The sequence below is a fragment of the Triticum aestivum genome, chromosome 6D (genome assembly GCF_018294505.1).
Source record: "Triticum aestivum cultivar Chinese Spring chromosome 6D, IWGSC CS RefSeq v2.1, whole genome shotgun sequence".
In the NCBI taxonomy this organism is placed as follows: Eukaryota; Viridiplantae; Streptophyta; class Magnoliopsida; order Poales; family Poaceae; genus Triticum; species Triticum aestivum.
In genome coordinates this window covers 488,482,874-488,499,410 of record NC_057811.1, presented here as the reverse complement: position 1 = coordinate 488,499,410, position 16,537 = coordinate 488,482,874, and the positions used below count along the sequence as shown (strand labels likewise).

At 45.6% G+C, this 16,537-nt stretch overlaps 2 protein-coding genes across 3 annotated transcripts; one reads left to right on the top strand and one right to left on the bottom strand.

Moving 5' to 3' along the window:
* The first annotated feature begins 2 nt into the window (after positions 1 to 2).
* On the top strand, positions 3 to 5,390 carry LOC123146284 (DEAD-box ATP-dependent RNA helicase 48). Of its 2 annotated transcripts, XM_044565908.1 has the most exons (12): positions 3 to 326; positions 496 to 562; positions 648 to 1,834; positions 2,291 to 2,397; positions 2,631 to 2,686; positions 2,786 to 3,010; positions 3,101 to 3,307; positions 3,434 to 3,520; positions 4,094 to 4,189; positions 4,287 to 4,502; positions 4,676 to 4,858; positions 4,952 to 5,390. In XM_044565908.1, exons 3-12 carry the CDS (start codon positions 714 to 716, stop codon positions 5,180 to 5,182), a joined length of 2,529 nt encoding a protein of 842 aa, XP_044421843.1. In that variant the 5' UTR covers positions 3 to 326; positions 496 to 562; positions 648 to 713; the 3' UTR covers positions 5,183 to 5,390. The 2 variants fall into 2 exon arrangements, with proteins under 2 accessions (XP_044421843.1, XP_044421842.1); XM_044565907.1 differs by lacking the exon at positions 496 to 562.
* Positions 5,391 to 14,452: 9,062 nt separating this feature from the next.
* LOC123146282 (G-type lectin S-receptor-like serine/threonine-protein kinase B120) lies at positions 14,453 to 16,534 on the bottom strand. The gene is made up of 7 exons (XM_044565906.1): positions 16,377 to 16,534; positions 16,167 to 16,259; positions 15,902 to 16,083; positions 15,567 to 15,777; positions 15,232 to 15,469; positions 14,988 to 15,138; positions 14,453 to 14,909 (listed from the first exon to the last, which is right to left on the bottom strand). Exons 1-7 carry the CDS (start codon positions 16,480 to 16,482, stop codon positions 14,739 to 14,741), a joined length of 1,152 nt encoding a protein of 383 aa, XP_044421841.1. The 5' UTR covers positions 16,483 to 16,534; the 3' UTR covers positions 14,453 to 14,738.
* Positions 16,535 to 16,537: the final 3 nt, after the last annotated feature.

The window sequence follows — 16,537 nt, the reverse complement described above, 5'->3', positions numbered from 1 at the left end:
GCGGAGGCGTCATCAACTTGTTCGAAGGCGGAAACCTTTCTGCTCATCTACACCATCAGTAAAAACCTTTGGCCGTCAACTCTTAACCCTACACACCCTGCCCGACGCACCGCCGCCGGCCGCCCCGTCCCCGCCTTTGCCCGCCTCGCCGCCCTTGCTCGTCGCCGGCGGCCCATCCTCCCAGGAGGCTCCTCCGCACCTGCCTCTCCGTCGCGCCCTCGGCCTACCCCGGCCGTGACCCTGCTGCCCTGCCGCGGCCCTGCAAGCCGGCGGCAGCCACCCACCGCCCAGTCTGCACTCCGGCACTCGGCTCAGCCTGATCTGAGGTACCATTTTTCAATCCCCCAATTTTCGATTTAGGGTTAGCTTCACTGCTTGCTGATTCCTTGTGCTGCGCACGGTACACTACAATGCATGAACATGAACCGGTTAACTTAGGGCATCATTTCTGTTCAATTGTGCCACTGATTGATGAACGGTAAATTCTTATTGCAGAATTATTGAAGAAATGTAGGCTTCTTTTATGCAAAGCTGAGACTTGAATGAGAATTCTAGTGTGTTTGTAAGACCATGTTAATCTATTTCTATGTGGTATTTGCAATTAATTACAATGTTTACATGTCATATTTGTTGTCGATTTTTTTTAGGTGGATCACCCTGTTGTAAATTAATTGCTAGCTCCGCCACTGCTCGTCGCCGGAGAAGAACCAGAGATGGGGGGCGGGCCGCGGACGTTCCCTGGGGGGCTGTCCAAGTGGCAGCACAAGCGGATGCACGAGAAGCTGGCGCGGGGGAAGGAGCGGGGCCTGCTCCGCCATGAGAAGCAGCTCTACCTCGCCCGCCTCCGCTCCGAGATCCGCGCCTCCCACCTCCCCGGCGCCCCCGCCTCCCCCGCCGACCATGCCGGCCCCACCTCCTCGCGCGCCCACATCCGCGCCCTCGCCGACCGCTTCCTCCGCCCCGGCGCCGAGGACCTCTGGAACGACGACGACGGCCCGCTACGCCGTGCGCGGCTCCCCCCGCATCAGCAGCAGCCAGCGAGGAGCCTGCCGTCTGGCGCCCGGATGGTCGACTGGAAGCAGGTGGAGTCCGGGGAGAAGCTGAAGCCGCCCCGGGGAGGAGGGGACTGGAAGGACTGGGAGGAGCTGGATTCTGGGGAGCCGACGGCGGGAAGGGGAGCCGGAAATGAGCAGCGATTGCCTGCCGCGTTCAACCAGAGGAGAGGGTACGGGACGGCCGCTCCCTGGTGGTGGCAATGGAGCCCGGGCTCCGGCACGCCTTCGCAGAGGAAGGAGGCGTCCTTCGGCTTCTTCGGTCCGAAGAGATGCTACTCGGTGATGCCTCCATGCTCGCCGTGCCGGGAATCGGGTGCTGCGCTGATGCCGTTGGTTGCTAGACAGCTCGCCGAGGCTGGAGATGGCAGGAATGCGACACCGTTGGCTCTGTTTTATACTCAGGAGAGGTTGTACTCTGTAGCAGCCCCACGGCGGTTTGGCCAGAAATGGAGGCCGGATTCATCGGACGAGGATGGGGAGGTTATGCCGGCTGCTAGGGATCTGAGGTTGGCAAAATTCGTGGCTTCGAGGGAAGATGAGTCGGAAGATGATGAACCGGGGGAGACGAGCGCCATCAGGAGGAAATGGAGCACTGCTGCTCTGAGGAACTGTGATATGAAGAGAGATAGGAGACCGCTCAAGTCCTACGAGGAGGAAAGCGATGATGATATCACTGGTAGAATCCAAGAGCTGCGAGAGGAGATAAGAAACAGGGAGGTGCTGGGTGCTGAGAGGAGGCGGTACGAGTCAAGGGGTGAATCTGTGTTTACCAATAAAAGGTTACACTCTCACCATTATCTCTGATGTTGTTTATTTTCCTCGTAACCGATTGCCTCATTTGTTGTGTGGCCTGCTAACTTTGTCAGAAGTAGTGTCTGCATGGTTGAATTAGGAAAAATCAACTAAGAAGACTTGACATGTGTGGCTCTTGATGTATGAGTCACCGAAGTTGCCCCCTTATGAAGTTTCTTTTTGTTAGTCAGGCACTGGTCTATAAACAAGAATTGGCCACCCGCAATGCAAATGATAGACATAATGTTTGTAGCACATCCTGCTTTTTTACATGCCTTCTAACTCAAGATTAATGAATGATCGGTGAATTAACTTCTTCAAATCACACTCCATCCTACACTGCAATAGTGATTATGCCCATCTTATTGACAAGTTATGATATTTCTTTTTTCCTTAGATTTGATGAGTTGGCATCACAAGTCATGTTCTTGTTTTATCTTCAGATTCGATGAGTGTGGCATCTCCCCACTTACTGTCAAAGCACTCACTGATGCTGGATATATACAGACAACTGTTGTCCAGGAAGCAACTCTTCCAGTTTGTCTCGAAGGTATTATATCTTATTTCACTTTCCTCGTGAACGAATTTCCTGAATCACGGGGAAAGAATCACAACCTTTTGGCGGTAATATTATGGGACGTGTTGCTTGACTTCAGTAGTTTGTATTTAGCACTTGACTCCAGTAGTACCATTTTGGCTGTGCATGAACTATCTGAAGATGCTATCACCGAAACCTTGCAACGATCAGGGGATTGCTCCTCACTCATCAATGTCTAAATGCAGGTAAAGATGTTCTTGTCAAGGCCAAAACTGGAACCGGCAAAAGTGTAGCTTTTCTGGTAATGTTCATTTGCAAGAAGTTAGTTACTTTGGGATTTGTTCCTTTCGGTTTTGTTGCCCTTCAACCAATTTATTAAAAGCAGTGAATTGATAAACAGCTTCCTGCAATTGAATCAGTCTTGAATGCCATGAAGAGCCATACAAATCATCGAGTGTCTCCAATATTTGCCCTTGTTCTATGCCCTACAAGAGAGCTTGCCGTCCAGGTTACAGCTGAGGCGAATGTTTTGGTGAAGTACCATCATGGAGTGGGTGTTCAGTCTCTTATTGGTGGCACTAGATTCAAGCTTGATCAAAGACGGTTAGAGTCCGATCCATGCCAGGTTTGTAGCATTTACTGAGCTACTAAAGATCAAGTCTAAACTCCTAACTGCTGGGTAGACTTATATATGGTGGGAGTTTTCCCTTTGCAGATTTTAGTGGCAACACCTGGTAGGCTGCTGGATCATATTGAAAACAGATCTTCATTCTCTGTCCGCTTGATGGGATTGAAATTGCTTGTGTTGGATGAAGCTGACCACTTGCTAGATTTGGGTTTTCGCAAAGACATAGAGAAGATTGCTGATAGCTTGCCACGCCAAAGACAGACACTACTATTTTCAGCTACTGTTCCAAAAGAGGTAATGTAGTCAGCATAGCCTGTAGCATGAGTGCCTTTCTTGTATCATATAATCTGTAGTTTACCTTCTTTATGGACACCCACTGGTCTGAAAATGGGAATGATGGTTCTCATTCTTTATTGGCAGGTTCGAAGGGTTTCACAGATGGTTTTAAACAAGGATCATGTTTTTGTTGATACAGTGGGCTTGGGGGCTGTTGAAACTCCTACTAAGGTTTCTATTTCTACTCCTACTCAAGTAATATTTGGCACCAATGACAAACAGAATAATCTTCCATTAGTGGCTGCAAAGCACTTGTTTCATTCTGGCTTCTGCAAGTAAAGAGTGTTACGGTTGACATTCTCACTTTGCATTTCCCTTACCAGATGTAGGCAGTCGATGTGTTTTTATTTTATTTTTGGATAAGGCAGTTGATGTGCTGATGCCATGGTGTTCTATTGCATCATTCTACTTAAGAAAAGGACCCCATTTAGCTGTTTAGAGCTTTACACGTTGTTCAGCTTTCATTGGAAGTTTGTCATGCAAAAGATGTCGACATTCACATAAACATTTATACCAAATGTCACGTTGTATGATAACACAAGCAGCACTTCTGAACGAATTTGATCTGAAAGTAAAATATTTGTCCCTCCGATCCATATTAATTGTTGCTGATTTAGTACAATTGTTGCTGATTTAGTTTATATGGATTGGAGGGAGTATGATTCTGTAATAGCCTTTCTGTTATGGATTGTTTTGTGTGTGGTAGAATATTGATCCCTTAATGTCTTCTGTTCTTGAGCTTAGGTACAACAGCAATATCTTGTGGTACCACATGAACTGCACTTTCATATGGTTCACCACCTTCTTCGAGAGCATATTGATCAGGAAGTGGACTATAAGGTCCTCCCTCCTCTGCCCACATCGCTTGATCAAGCAGTATGATTTGCTGGTAAATTTGCAATTTCTTAAATCACTAATGTCTTTCCATTGCATGCAGGTGATAGTTTTCTGCACAACTGCCATGGTGACTGAATTTATGTATATAATGCTTCGAGTTCTGAAGCTAAACGTCAGAGAGATACATTCAAGAAAGCCCCAGCTTTATAGAACACGTATTTCTGAAGAGTTCCGGGATTCCAATCGCCTGATTCTGGTAACATCAGATGTTTCAACACGTGGAGTGAATTATCCAGACGTTACCCTAGTGATTCAGGTAGAATTTCTTTTCCTTTTGATGGTTAATACAGCTGAGGAAGTTTCTGAGCAAGAACATTTATCTGCCTAGACTAAAGCAACTGCAGGAGTGGCAGCTATCTCTTTAATGGCATTACTTTGCATGGTTGTCTTCACCATTGCTGCTCTAACCGCACATTGTGATTGTATTAGGCTGGTGTTCCTCCTGGTAGAGAGCATTATATTCATCGTCTTGGAAGGACTGGAAGGGAAGGTAAATCCGGGAAAGGAATTCTGTTGATTGCGCCATGGGAAGAGTATTTCTTGAAGGAGATACATGATCTTCCAATACAGAAGGCTCCTGTGCCACAGATTGACCAGGAGATGAAACAAAAGGTTTGACTCGGCGTACTTGTTCATATTTTGTATTTCGGCGTTATATGCATACATTCTCGCCTGATTATTTTCCTGAATTTTCTGGTACTGCAGGTTGATGATTCGATCAAGATTGTTGACATGAGCATCAAGGAAGCCGCATACCATGCATGGCTTGGTTACTATAACTCGATAGCTGATATTAGCAGAGACAAAGTCATGCTTGCTGACCTGGCTAGTAGGTTCGGCGTCTCTATCGGCATGGAAAAGCCTCCGTCGTTGTTTAGGAAAACCGCCTTGAAGATGGGGTTAAAGGGTGTACCAGGAATTCGGATAAGAAAATGAATAACCAAGCTACATTTTATCTCCCATTCTGTAATTCGTCTTATTTCTAATTTTCACTACATCAAGTCTGAAACTGATCGATGTCTTGTTGGCTGGCTCAAACGTAGAACGATTCTCACATTTTTCTTACGGCCTTACACTCATCTGAATGAGCTTTGGTTGACTGTGACAGATGTATTTACCCTTGGCATTATTCCCTTATTGTCCAGCCTCTTACTCTTGGGGGTGTACTTGCTTGCAGCCAAAGTGCCTCTTTTAGGGTTTACATAGGTAATATCATGCTTGTCTCTCATGTGAGATGGACACTGTAAATCAATGTCTCTTCAGGAGTTAGCTTGACGAAAGCTAAATAGGTCATTTCTCTGTTTATGGCAAGCCTATCTGTGAGAGCTTAAGGTCAGTTTGTTTTCAGATGAAATATGAGACTATCATCTTGTTTCTGTTCCTACCATATCTTGCTTTAATTCCTGAAGCAGTTGGGTTGCTAATGCGAACGTCAAAGGCCACTGCTTTACAACATTTAAGATGGAAGAAATACTGGAAGCTGTTTGTAGCTACTTGTCTCAGCTGACTTCTGGTTTTTGTTCTTACAGACAAGAGGCCTGGGGATTGTAATCAATGGTGTAAGTAGAAAGAGGACTGAAGAATAATTATTCCTCTCAAAGCCCATGCGGAACCAGTTGTTATTTCGCAGGTTATTTACCTTTTCCAATCTCACCAGTTAACCTCCTGATTTCTCCTGACGTTTTATCACATTGCAAAGTGGTTGGTCTTCTTTCTCTAATCCTGAATTGAACTGAATAAACAGATCGATGCACTAAGCAGCTCTCGGATGCACGTGCCAAAGGCCTGTAGAAAGCTCAAGAGCTTTCAAGGTTTTCTAAAGATGGGGATCCTCCATTGGATTCAGAAGAAGGTGAGCCCGCCCAAGGTCCGAAAAGGAGTTCTTCATAGGCTGGGTAACACAACCTTTTTGACACCCAAAACGATGCTACTCTTTGGAGTGGTTGCTCCTCAGGAACTCACAAAATGAACACTGTTGATTGAGTCAAATAAGAATCGCGGTATTTTCAGTCCCTTTTGCTGCCCTGCACAGCAGCAAACTGTATGTGGAATCTTTCTGCTTTGGGCACCTAGTGAAGTGAAACCAAACACATAGCACGACCAGTTTTTTCTAAACTGAATGATGCATTGACTGGCTGACTTCGATGATGCTAACGACGCAAGCTCATTGTTCGGAAGTTATAGATGGTACCTCGAATGTTTCCCATCTGTTGCATCGATGTGTTTCGTGAACTCTTACCAGGGTATCTTGTGTTGTTCTTTTCCAGATACATCACTCACCGGCACTTGGTCAAGTGGCACATGAGATGAGCCTGATGAGGAGGACATGTACACCTCTTGCTGGCGACCCGCGTGTGTGGCCTAGGCTTGGTCACTGAGCACAGGAGCTCATGGCGGATGCAGTTTTGTTGCTCTGTGGCCTGTAGAAGCAAGTCCTTAGTGTGTGTGTGTTTTTTGGCGGGGGAAAGAACAAGACAAGTAGAGAAACTATATACATACCGATGCACTTGGTACCTGTGGAGCTGAAGTGAGAGATATATATTTTCAGATTGGATGGATCTGTTTGTGTCACGAGTCATGGGCTTGTGCAACGTCGTTAGAGACCCGCATCTAAGGCCTTTGTATAATGTGCGAGGTGCTTATAGTCAAATGACCCAAGCCGGTGCTTATTTTTATAAGAGGAGTGGCCAATTAAGATCTCTACAAATAAATGTCGATGCTTAAAGAAATACTGGTTTATTTCTATAAGCACCATGTGCTGTCCAAGGTCTAACGACCGGCTCTGATGCTCAAATTCGTCGTGGTGACCTATGCTGGCCCACACCCGTCGAACTCGGCCGCTTACACACAGAAAGATGCAGCATGATATATTTTTTAAAGCATCTAATAATCTTATTATGATTATACTTGGTTCCTATTGTCGTTTCAGTGTTCTGACGGGCCTTCAACTTTCATTGGGGATCACACATACTATACGGTAGGAATTTTTCTCTGGGTGTTGATGGCCATGGAAAACAACTCCATCTGGTAGATACTGGCTAGCTAGGGACAACTGCAGAATGAAACGAAGAACGTAATTAGGCCGGCATTTTTTTTCTTCTAAAGTCGAGTCGTCGACGACCAACGATAGTGCCACTTCTGGCTCCAGCTCCCATGTGATCCCGGATAGGATCAGGTTTCACTATCATAGAGATGATGGGACATATTTTCTTTCGAATTAAGGAGCATGGCTTCCAATTTCATCATTTCATAGAAAACTAGATGATACCCCGCGCGTTGCTGCGGGGTCTCTTTGCTGACAATAGAAGGAACATAGAAAACTTAATAGAACAGCAAATCAGCACTTCAAATTCTAAGGTAAACAATGTAACAACAAAGAGAACGGTTTCTCCACTAGTAGTAGACTGTGTCTTGTGGATGTATGGCCAGAGTATAGATATCACAATTTGATCCTATTGTATGACCAATGCTTGAGTGTCAATAGGAATTCTGTGAATTGCACTAAAGTAGTGTACCAAAGTATCAAAACATGGAACAGTGCCTTGATACTAAGAAAGACTTATTATACTCTTTTTTTCCTTTGAGTTATGGGAGTAGATTTTCAATCCCCATTGACTAAGAATAACAACCTGTTTGGCTTCATAACTTCTCACGGTATAAACTCAAGCAAAAGTGGACTTTGTCTGAATCGATTAGCAAAATATGGACCAACGAGTGGCGACCTAATAAATAGTAGATTGGGATTAAACATGCTCACAGACATAGCCTCTCTGGAGGTGAAAAGATTAAATAAGGCGAGTGACTATACAATTCTGAAGATATTTGACACACACGAACAGGAGGATGCCAGCCTATGTCCATTGTTATCCATCCAGTACAATTGTTATTTTTTCATGGGAATGTGCGGTGGTTTTTGGAATAGAGACAGTTTGAGGATACATTGGTTGGTTGAAAACACAAATAAGAAAACATGTGTTAAATATTGTAGTTTTCACAACCGATGAAGAAACCTCTCTGTTGAAAAATATCAATTTTGTCAAATCTCCCTTTTGTATCATAATGCATAGCCTGCAAAGGTATATTTGAGACTAATTTAGGAATACAAAATATCATTACTAATCGTAGGTAAATGCATCAAATATACGAAGGGCATACAGCCACAAGTCATCATTCAACGATATATGTATTGTAAATAAAAAAGACATCACTCCAGCTAATGCCCATAGAACTTTTCTATCTTCGAAAATGTGGAGAGCATACCTCATACTTCCATCAACCATATCTGGAGCTTACGCTTGTGTACTAAGAACTACATGTGTCATAAACATTCATACGATCAAACAGTTAGGAAATCAAAAAGAATTCCAAGCCACGTACAACGAAAAGCAATTTCATAGGGAACATGTGTAGAACAAAAATGGTAGTAATTTATTTTTTGATGGATCTCTAACAATGTCTGCCTGAAACAACATGCAGAGAAGTATAGGTCCACGAAAGCATAGTTATCCTGTCTGGGTCTGTAACAATTGCTATCCTGCAAATTCGCCGTGCAGGTTGGGGGGAAGATCAACGTGCGTCCTGCAGTTACAAATTCTTGCAAAAAACAAATTCAATTTGAAATTTTAGTCAAATAGGTGTGTACAGGAAAAACTGACCGCTTCCACGTAGCTAGGGGCGATGTACACCAGCCTGGGTGGTTCCTTCTCGTGGCTCACTTTAAAGAGATAATGAACCTAAAGCTAAAACGATGGACCTGTAGAGCAGTTTCAATAGCGGGATTTAATTGTGGTGTAGAACCGTTTCCGATCAAGGTAGGAGGGAGAAGAAGGGAAAAGATCTGTAACTTGTTAATAATTGCCGTTGCTATTTACTCGGATTCCTATATGCACTTGTGTTTATTAAAAACCATAATGAAAAGCTAAGTGGGGGAGATGAAAAACTGGTGTAGGATGCACTGCAGTAGGATTATTTTTGGCTCGATCAGTCAATGGGTTATGGCTGGAACGGAAGGCAAGCGAGGGCTGATTCGATCGGTTATGTACAGTTAGTATGACATTTTTCATGAGACCAAAATACTGAAGACAGAAAAATCCTGAAGAACGGAGTACAGAACCTGTCGGCGTACCCAGGAAGTTCATGACCCTTGACACGGATACACAGGAACAGGACTTCTTACTAATATGCAGAAGCTCAGCTGGAGAATGGCTACCATTAGTCCATTACGGCAGGTGCAGGTGGCTCAGTATCCGCAGATACATCACCTCCGCCTGTTCGACCAAACAAAAAATCAATCAGTCATCACAAAATCAATGAATCAACCAACAATCTGTGGTTGATGACTGGACTCTAAATGGCACCGAATAACTGCGACGTACCAGCAACTTGGGGTGCCACTGGATGTCGTTATTGTCGAAGCTGAGCTACTTGACGGCGACCTGCTGCTGGCGAGGCCGGGGCAGAGGCCGCCCTCGATGGATACCATGTCGATGGGGCCGAAGCCGACCTCACCGAAGAAGTTGGAGGTAGATTTGTGACGGACTTGAGCTCGTCCAGGTGATGGCTTACATGTTGGAAATATGCCCTAGAGGCAATAATAAATGGTTATTATTATATTTCTTTGTTCATGGTAATTGTCTATTGTTCATGCTATAATTGTATTGTCCGGAAATCGTAATACATGTGTGAATACATAGACCCCAAAGTGTCCCTAGTAAGCCTCTAGTTGACTAGCTCGTTGATCAACAGATAGTCATGGTTTCCTGACTATGGACATTGGATGTCATTGATAACAGGATCACATCATTAGGAGAATGATGTGATGGACAAGACCCAATCCTAAGCATAGCATAAAAGATCGTGTAGTTTCGTTTGCTAGAGCTTTTCCAATGTCAAGTATCTTTTCCTTAGACCATGAGATCGTGCAACTCCCGGATACCGTAGGAGTGCTTTGGGTGTGCCAAACGTCACAACGTAACTGGGTGACTATAAAGGTGCATTACGGGTATCTCCGAAAGTGTCTGTTGGGTTGGCACGGATCGAGACTGGGATTTGTCACTCCGTGTGACGGAGAGGTATCTCTGGGCCCACTCGGTAATGCATCATCATAATGAGCTCAATGTGACTAAGGCGTTAGTCACGGGATCATGCATTGCGGTACGAGTAAAGAGACTTGCCGGTAACGAGATTGAACAAGGTATTGGGATACCGACGATCGAATCTCGGGCAAGTAACATACCGATTGCCAAAGGGAATAGCATACGGATTGATTGAATCCTCGACACCGTGGTTCATCCGATGATATCATCGTGGAACATGTGGGAGCCAACATGGGTATCCAGATCCCGCTGTTGGTTATTGACCGGAGAGGCGTCTCGGTCATCTCTGCATGTCTCCCGAACCCGTAGGGTCTACACACTTAAGGTCCGGTGACGCTAGGGTTGTAGAGATATATGTATGCGGAAACCCGAAATTTGTTCGGAGTCCCGGATGAGATCCCGGACGTCACGAGAGGTTCCGGAATGGTCCGGAGGTAAAGATTTATATATGGGAAGTCTTATTTTGGTCGCCGGAAAAGTTTCGCACTTTATCGGTATTGTACCGGGAGTGCCGAAAGGGGTCCGGGGGTCCACCAAGGGGGCCCACCAGCCCCGGGGGGCCACATGGGCTGTAAGGGGTGCGCCTTGGCCTATATGGGCCAAGGGCACCAGCCCCAAGAGGCCCATGCGCAAGAGATAAGAAAAAAGGGAGAGTCCTAAAGGGGGAAGGCACCTCCGAGGTGCCTTGGGGGGAAAGGACTCCCCCCTGGCCACACCCTTCCTTGGAGGAAGGGGCAAGGCTGCGCCCCCCCCTCTCCCTTGGCCCTATATATAGTGGGGGGAAGGGAGGGCAGCAACATCTAAGCCTTGGGCGCCTCCCTCCTCCCCTGCAACACCTCTCTCTCTCTCTCTCTCTCGCAGAAGCTCGGCGAAGCCCTGCCGGAGACCCGCTACATCCATCACCACGCCGTCGTGCTGCTGGATCTCCATCAACCTCTCCTTCCCCCTTGCTGGATCAAGAAGGAGGAGACGTCCGTGCACCGTACGTGTGTTGAACGCGGAGATGCCGTCCGTTCGGCACTCAGTCATCGGTGATTTGGATCACGGCGAATACGACTCCGTCATCCACGTTCATTGGAACGCTTCCGCTCGCGATCTACAAGGGTATGTAGATGCACTCCCTTCCCCTCGTTGCTAGTACACTCCATAGATGCATCTTGGTGAGCGTAGGAAAATTTTAAATTATGCTACGATTCCCAACATTACAGCCTTGTCATAGCCAGCATCTGCGAAAGGTCCTTCAAAGACAGCAACCGCATGTTCTTCCCCGAGCGCCGCTGCCGCACCGGCCCAGGCCTAGGCCGCACCTCCTGCTCCATCATAGCGGCGACCGCCGCCCTGTCCGATGCACGCGATGAGGCCCATGAATACGGACCGACAGCTCAGGAGGACCTTCAAGCCACGGACTCAGGAACCACAGACAGGGAACATACCCCGAGCGAACCCCGGGGAATTGCAGAGGGGAGCCAAGTCGGTAGTCCTACCGGAGAGGAGTGAGATGGGATCTCGACCACGCCGGACTGTACATAGGGGAAAGGAGGTCGATGGGCTCAGCTGAATCGAGGGAGAGAGACGGCTATTTACGCTGGGCAACCTTGGGTGGGTCTCTGCCTTGATTGAACCGTTAGTTACGGGACGCAAAAGAGGAAGGGGCCGCTCTTTTCGGTGGCCATGGGATCAGCCGCGTGCAGCAGAAGAGATGAAGCACAAGGATGAGAAGACATTAGATGGCTGTAGTTGGCTAGGCTATATTGAATCAATGCCTAGAACAATTATGATGACCCACTCAGATTGGAAACGATTTGTTGATTTTTTTTTCTGCTGAGGTGGAAGCTGCATGTTGAGAGAAAGCTGATGTGGCATCATGCTGATGTGGATGGTGTGCATGTAGAGAGAATTGCTAATAGTGGGGATCAACTTCTTAAGAATGTAAGATGAGAACTGATAATACAGAGCAACCGTCTCAGCTGAACCATCAGAGAATAGGTTCAGTGAAGCAGTAAAACCTTTTAGAAACAATATGCATGTATGAGAGGGAGTTTTGTGATGCCCTGTAACCTTCGACGAACAAGCTATTCAGATTAATTCAGTCTTCTACCATTTCTATCTAAAATTATGAATCTGATCTGGTGCAAAAAGAACCGCGGGTCTGACATTATCATCAGTACTACTAGTGTCCAATTTGTTTCTGAGTTGTGCCAACAAATTTCATTCTAATTGTTGCAAATTGCAACTAGAGCTTTTCGGCCCTTGGACAAGTAACATTGTGACACAAGTCCACCAGAGCTCCCGGTGATTTATTTTTCCTCTTTTCGAGCAACTGGCAAGAGGTCTGCATTTTCATATAGGAGTAGAAGAAAAGAATTGACTAGTTAATAAGAAAAACCGGCCGAAGACCGATACAACGAGCCATACAAACACGCCAGCCCCGAGGCTGCGCCCCAACGGCCCGACGACTCTGCCACCCAAGCGACCGGCCCCAAGGCCGCGCATCAAGCAGGTTAACTTGCAGAGATCCAAAATAAACATTGGTGATAAGCCTGCATGATGATGTGAAGTTGTGAACACCACAACAAAAGTATCACCTTCCAGATAGAATGGTCATTGTTGTAGCTGAAGATGTACATGCCGCCTGATCGTTCATCCTCATGTCCATCAGTGACCAGAGAAGCCAGCTGGAAGTCTGGAAGTCTTGCACCTCCTTCCAAGTACAGCATGACTAGATGCATACATGGCCGCGACCTGGACAATGAATGAGAGCACAGCAGCCCAAGCTTCAACACAAGCTCAACCTCCACCGCATCGTAATATTTCAGCTCAGGGTCCACGCCCGTCGATGATCGAGCCACCCTGCCATGTGCCACGTACCCAATCTGCCGGCGCAAGGCCGCCGCAACTGTTGGCCGGGCCAATTGATTTTCTCCCACAAACCACCTCTTTTCACATAAGCGGTAATAGTATATAACAGATCTAAGCCGTTTATTTCATTAAGTAGTCCGTCTGAGTAAGTCTTTCTTACCTCCCATGTGAAAACATGAGGTAAGAGGGACCATGTTAAAATTTGCCTTTATTGGTTGCATGTATGACACAAAGTAAGTTAATGTATATGCATGCCTTGGTCCTAGAACAATATTCCTCAGGCTTTTTAATCTTAGATCAAGGGAGTAATCAATAATTTATCTTGGATGGAGGGAGTAATCAGTAATATATCATTCTGCACTATTGACGGGAACATCGCCATTTTCTCTGCAAAAGGTCACGATGAACAAATAGTACATAATGAAGTATATTTTCTTTGTCTATACTCTAAGGCGCTAACCATCTAACGCCCCTCTAGTTTTGTCGTGCTAACCGTATTGATAGAAGTGCCTATGTTTTCCCTTGTTTCTCCAGCTTTGCACTTCATTAGAGCAAAAAAATCAGGTTGCTTTGGTGCTGGAAGTAGTGCGACATCGTTCTCTAACATAAAAATAAGGACGCCGATAAATGCCACACGTGTGGGCGTTAGGGGGGGGGCTGCCCACACATTTTGTGTGGTGTATAAGAGGAACAGCCCACACACCTCTTTTTCCCCCTCCCGATCCCTCTCACACGCGTGCGTGTGGGCGAACGTACCACACGCCCCGTACGTCAGGCCTCGTACCTCGTGGCCCTGCACGCCCGCGTGACAGTCACCGCGCGTCCCGCAGTTGCCATGGTCCAGACCCTCGTCCATGTTCGTTTAACTGCAGTTGCCATGTCGCTGAACTTCGGTTGCCATGGTTGCTCAACTGCAGTTGCCATGTATGGTTTGATCTACTGCAGTTGTCATGATTTCAAAACTTTAGGAGTTGCCACCCACTAAACACTAGGCAGTTGCCATGTAGCACTACAAGAAGGCATGGCAAAAAAACATGTTCGGGTAAAAGAGAGAGTTGCCATGTGCTCACAAGCACGCTAGGGCAGTTGCCATGTAAAAGAAAGAGTTGCCATATGCTTACGTGCACGCTACGGCAGTTGCCATGTACCATGCAAAAACACATGGCAACTCGGGTAAAAAGAGTTGCCATCTGCTTACAAGCAAAACTAGGGCAGTTTCCATATACCTGCAGAAACACATGGCAACTGCCAGCTTTGGGTGTGGGCTATGAGACGGGCGTGTGGGCGAAGTGATAAACGCCCATACACCAGCCCCCTATGCGTGCGTGAAACTAGTGTGTGGGCGAATTGCTAAACGTCCACACACCAGCCCCTGTGTGGTGAAAAAAGGATGTGTGGGCGACCGGATGAATGCCCACACACCAGCTTAGTCCTACGTGGCACACAAAACTGCTAGAACGCGCCAAGATTCGTGCAGAATTGGTTGGACGAGGATCCATGCGTGTGGGCGAGTTGCCAGACGCCCACACGTGTGGACGTTAAACTTTTCGAAATATAATGGATGACATAAATGGCCTGTCATCTGGAAGATTTTGAATACACAGTAGTCCTACATGAATACACCGTACAACTTCATGAAGTGGACAACTCTCAATAAGACAAGGGTCCACCAATTCTATTGCTTTTCCATCTTTCCATAAACTCCATGCCTAAATCAATATAATGAAGTTTTAGTTAAGTAATATATTTTTGGGCTATTGAAATTATGTGCATTACTCAATACTCACGTAAGTTGTAAGACTAGAAGAGTGCACTTCAAGTTGTGATGAGCTGATCTTCAATCCACTTACAATCTCCAAGAGAAGAACACCAAAGCTATAAATATCCGATTTTACAGAAAAGACACCGTCCATCACATATTCCGGCGACGTGTAACCACTGTTTAAACCATTTTGACAAAGAAATTGCAAGATAAGTTAAATTGGGGCATAAAAACTAATGCCAAGGTTGGCAAGTACACTAGTTACTTACTATGTCCCAACAACCCGGGTAGTGTTTGCATGTTGCTGATTTCCATCAAATATCCTTGCCATACCAAAATCCGATATTTTAGCATTCATTTCCACATCCAGCAAGATGTTGCTTGCTTTGAGATCTCTATGGATTATTTTCAATCTTGAGTCTTGGTGGAGATAAAGAAGTCCTCTTGCTACTCCTTTGATTATTTTGAACCGTGTGAACCAATCAAGCACATATTTCCTTGAAGCATCTTGCAAAATCAATATGAAATGAAGCTAGTCGTCATGAATATCCTTTTGGTTAATCTAGTAATTCTTTGCAACATATGAGAAAAACTTGGAACATACCAAAAAGGGAGGCATCTAAACTTTTGTTAGGTAAGTATCCATAGATCAGTAACCTCTCATCACCATGAATACAACAACCAAGAAGTCTAACTAGATTTCTGTGCTGCAGTTTTGCAAATAGAACTAATTCATTTTTAAACTCCTCTACACCTTGCCACGAACCCTCACTGAGCCTTTTGATAGCAACTTCCTTGCCGCCTTCTAGCATTCCCTACACGATTGTGTCACTCAGATTGCGAAATGATGAAGGCAACTAATTTTTACTAATATAATCAGAGTCCTTAGAAAACCATGTGCTACTACTATGATCACGGATGCAGAACTTATGTTATTACCTTGTAAAATTTGCCAAAACCTCCTCTTCCGATTTGCTTGGAATCGCAGAAATTATCTGTTGCGGCGCCGATCTTGTCAAAACTAACAAATGGGAATTCTATATTTTCTTCTCCAAATTCATTGGAAGAGCTAAAGTATCCTAGCACCCGTCTCCTCTGGATTTCTTCCTTTCTTTGTTTTCCTGCTAAAGATCAATACATATTTTTCTTAGCAGTGGACAGTTAATCCGAATTTCGAAAACAAGGACTTTTTTTATTGTTCAACCTCTTAATTTGAATATGCTGAAAAGTGCTACGCATATGAGTATCAACAAGCATGCTATAGTAGGCAGGACAATATTTAGCATATTGTTTTGACCTGCAAAAATGTACGTGGTCAGGATTACTGCATCAAAACATTGCTAACGTGACAAGCTTTCTCGTGTCGAAAGAAACAAAATCTAGAAGCCTAAAATTGAAACAGCGTGAATGTTACCAGGAGAGTGGGCAAGCCGGAGGTACAGGTTCTCGCTGTAGTTGATGGGCTTCCCCATGTCGACAAGCTCACCAGTCCAGATCAAGCACCTTGACGGATCAGCCATAGCACCGTCATTGCTCAAGTTAGCGTAAGCATATGCAGTACACGAGCAGTTTCTC

What these genes read in the sequence shown, in the direction of transcription:
- LOC123146284 (XM_044565907.1), top strand. Translation starts at nt 714, where the DNA reads ATGGGGGGCGGGCCGCGGACGTTCCCTGGGGGGCTGTCCAAGTGGCAG. An exon ending in CTGTTGAAACTCCTACTAAG is followed by an intron (nt 3,521 to 4,093) that starts GTTTCTATTTCT and finishes TCTTGAGCTTAG; the next exon opens with GTACAACAGCAATATCTTGT. An exon ending in ACGTTACCCTAGTGATTCAG is followed by an intron (nt 4,503 to 4,675) that starts GTAGAATTTCTT and finishes TGATTGTATTAG; the next exon opens with GCTGGTGTTCCTCCTGGTAG.
- LOC123146282 (XM_044565906.1), bottom strand. Translation starts at nt 16,482, where the DNA reads ATGGCTGATCCGTCAAGGTGCTTGATCTGGACTGGTGAGCTTGTCGAC. An exon ending in CAGCATATTCAAATTAAGAG is followed by an intron (nt 16,084 to 16,166) that starts GTTGAACAATAA and finishes GATCTTTAGCAG; the next exon opens with GAAAACAAAGAAAGGAAGAA. An exon ending in GTTTTGGCAAATTTTACAAG is followed by an intron (nt 15,778 to 15,901) that starts GTAATAACATAA and finishes ACAATCGTGTAG; the next exon opens with GGAATGCTAGAAGGCGGCAA.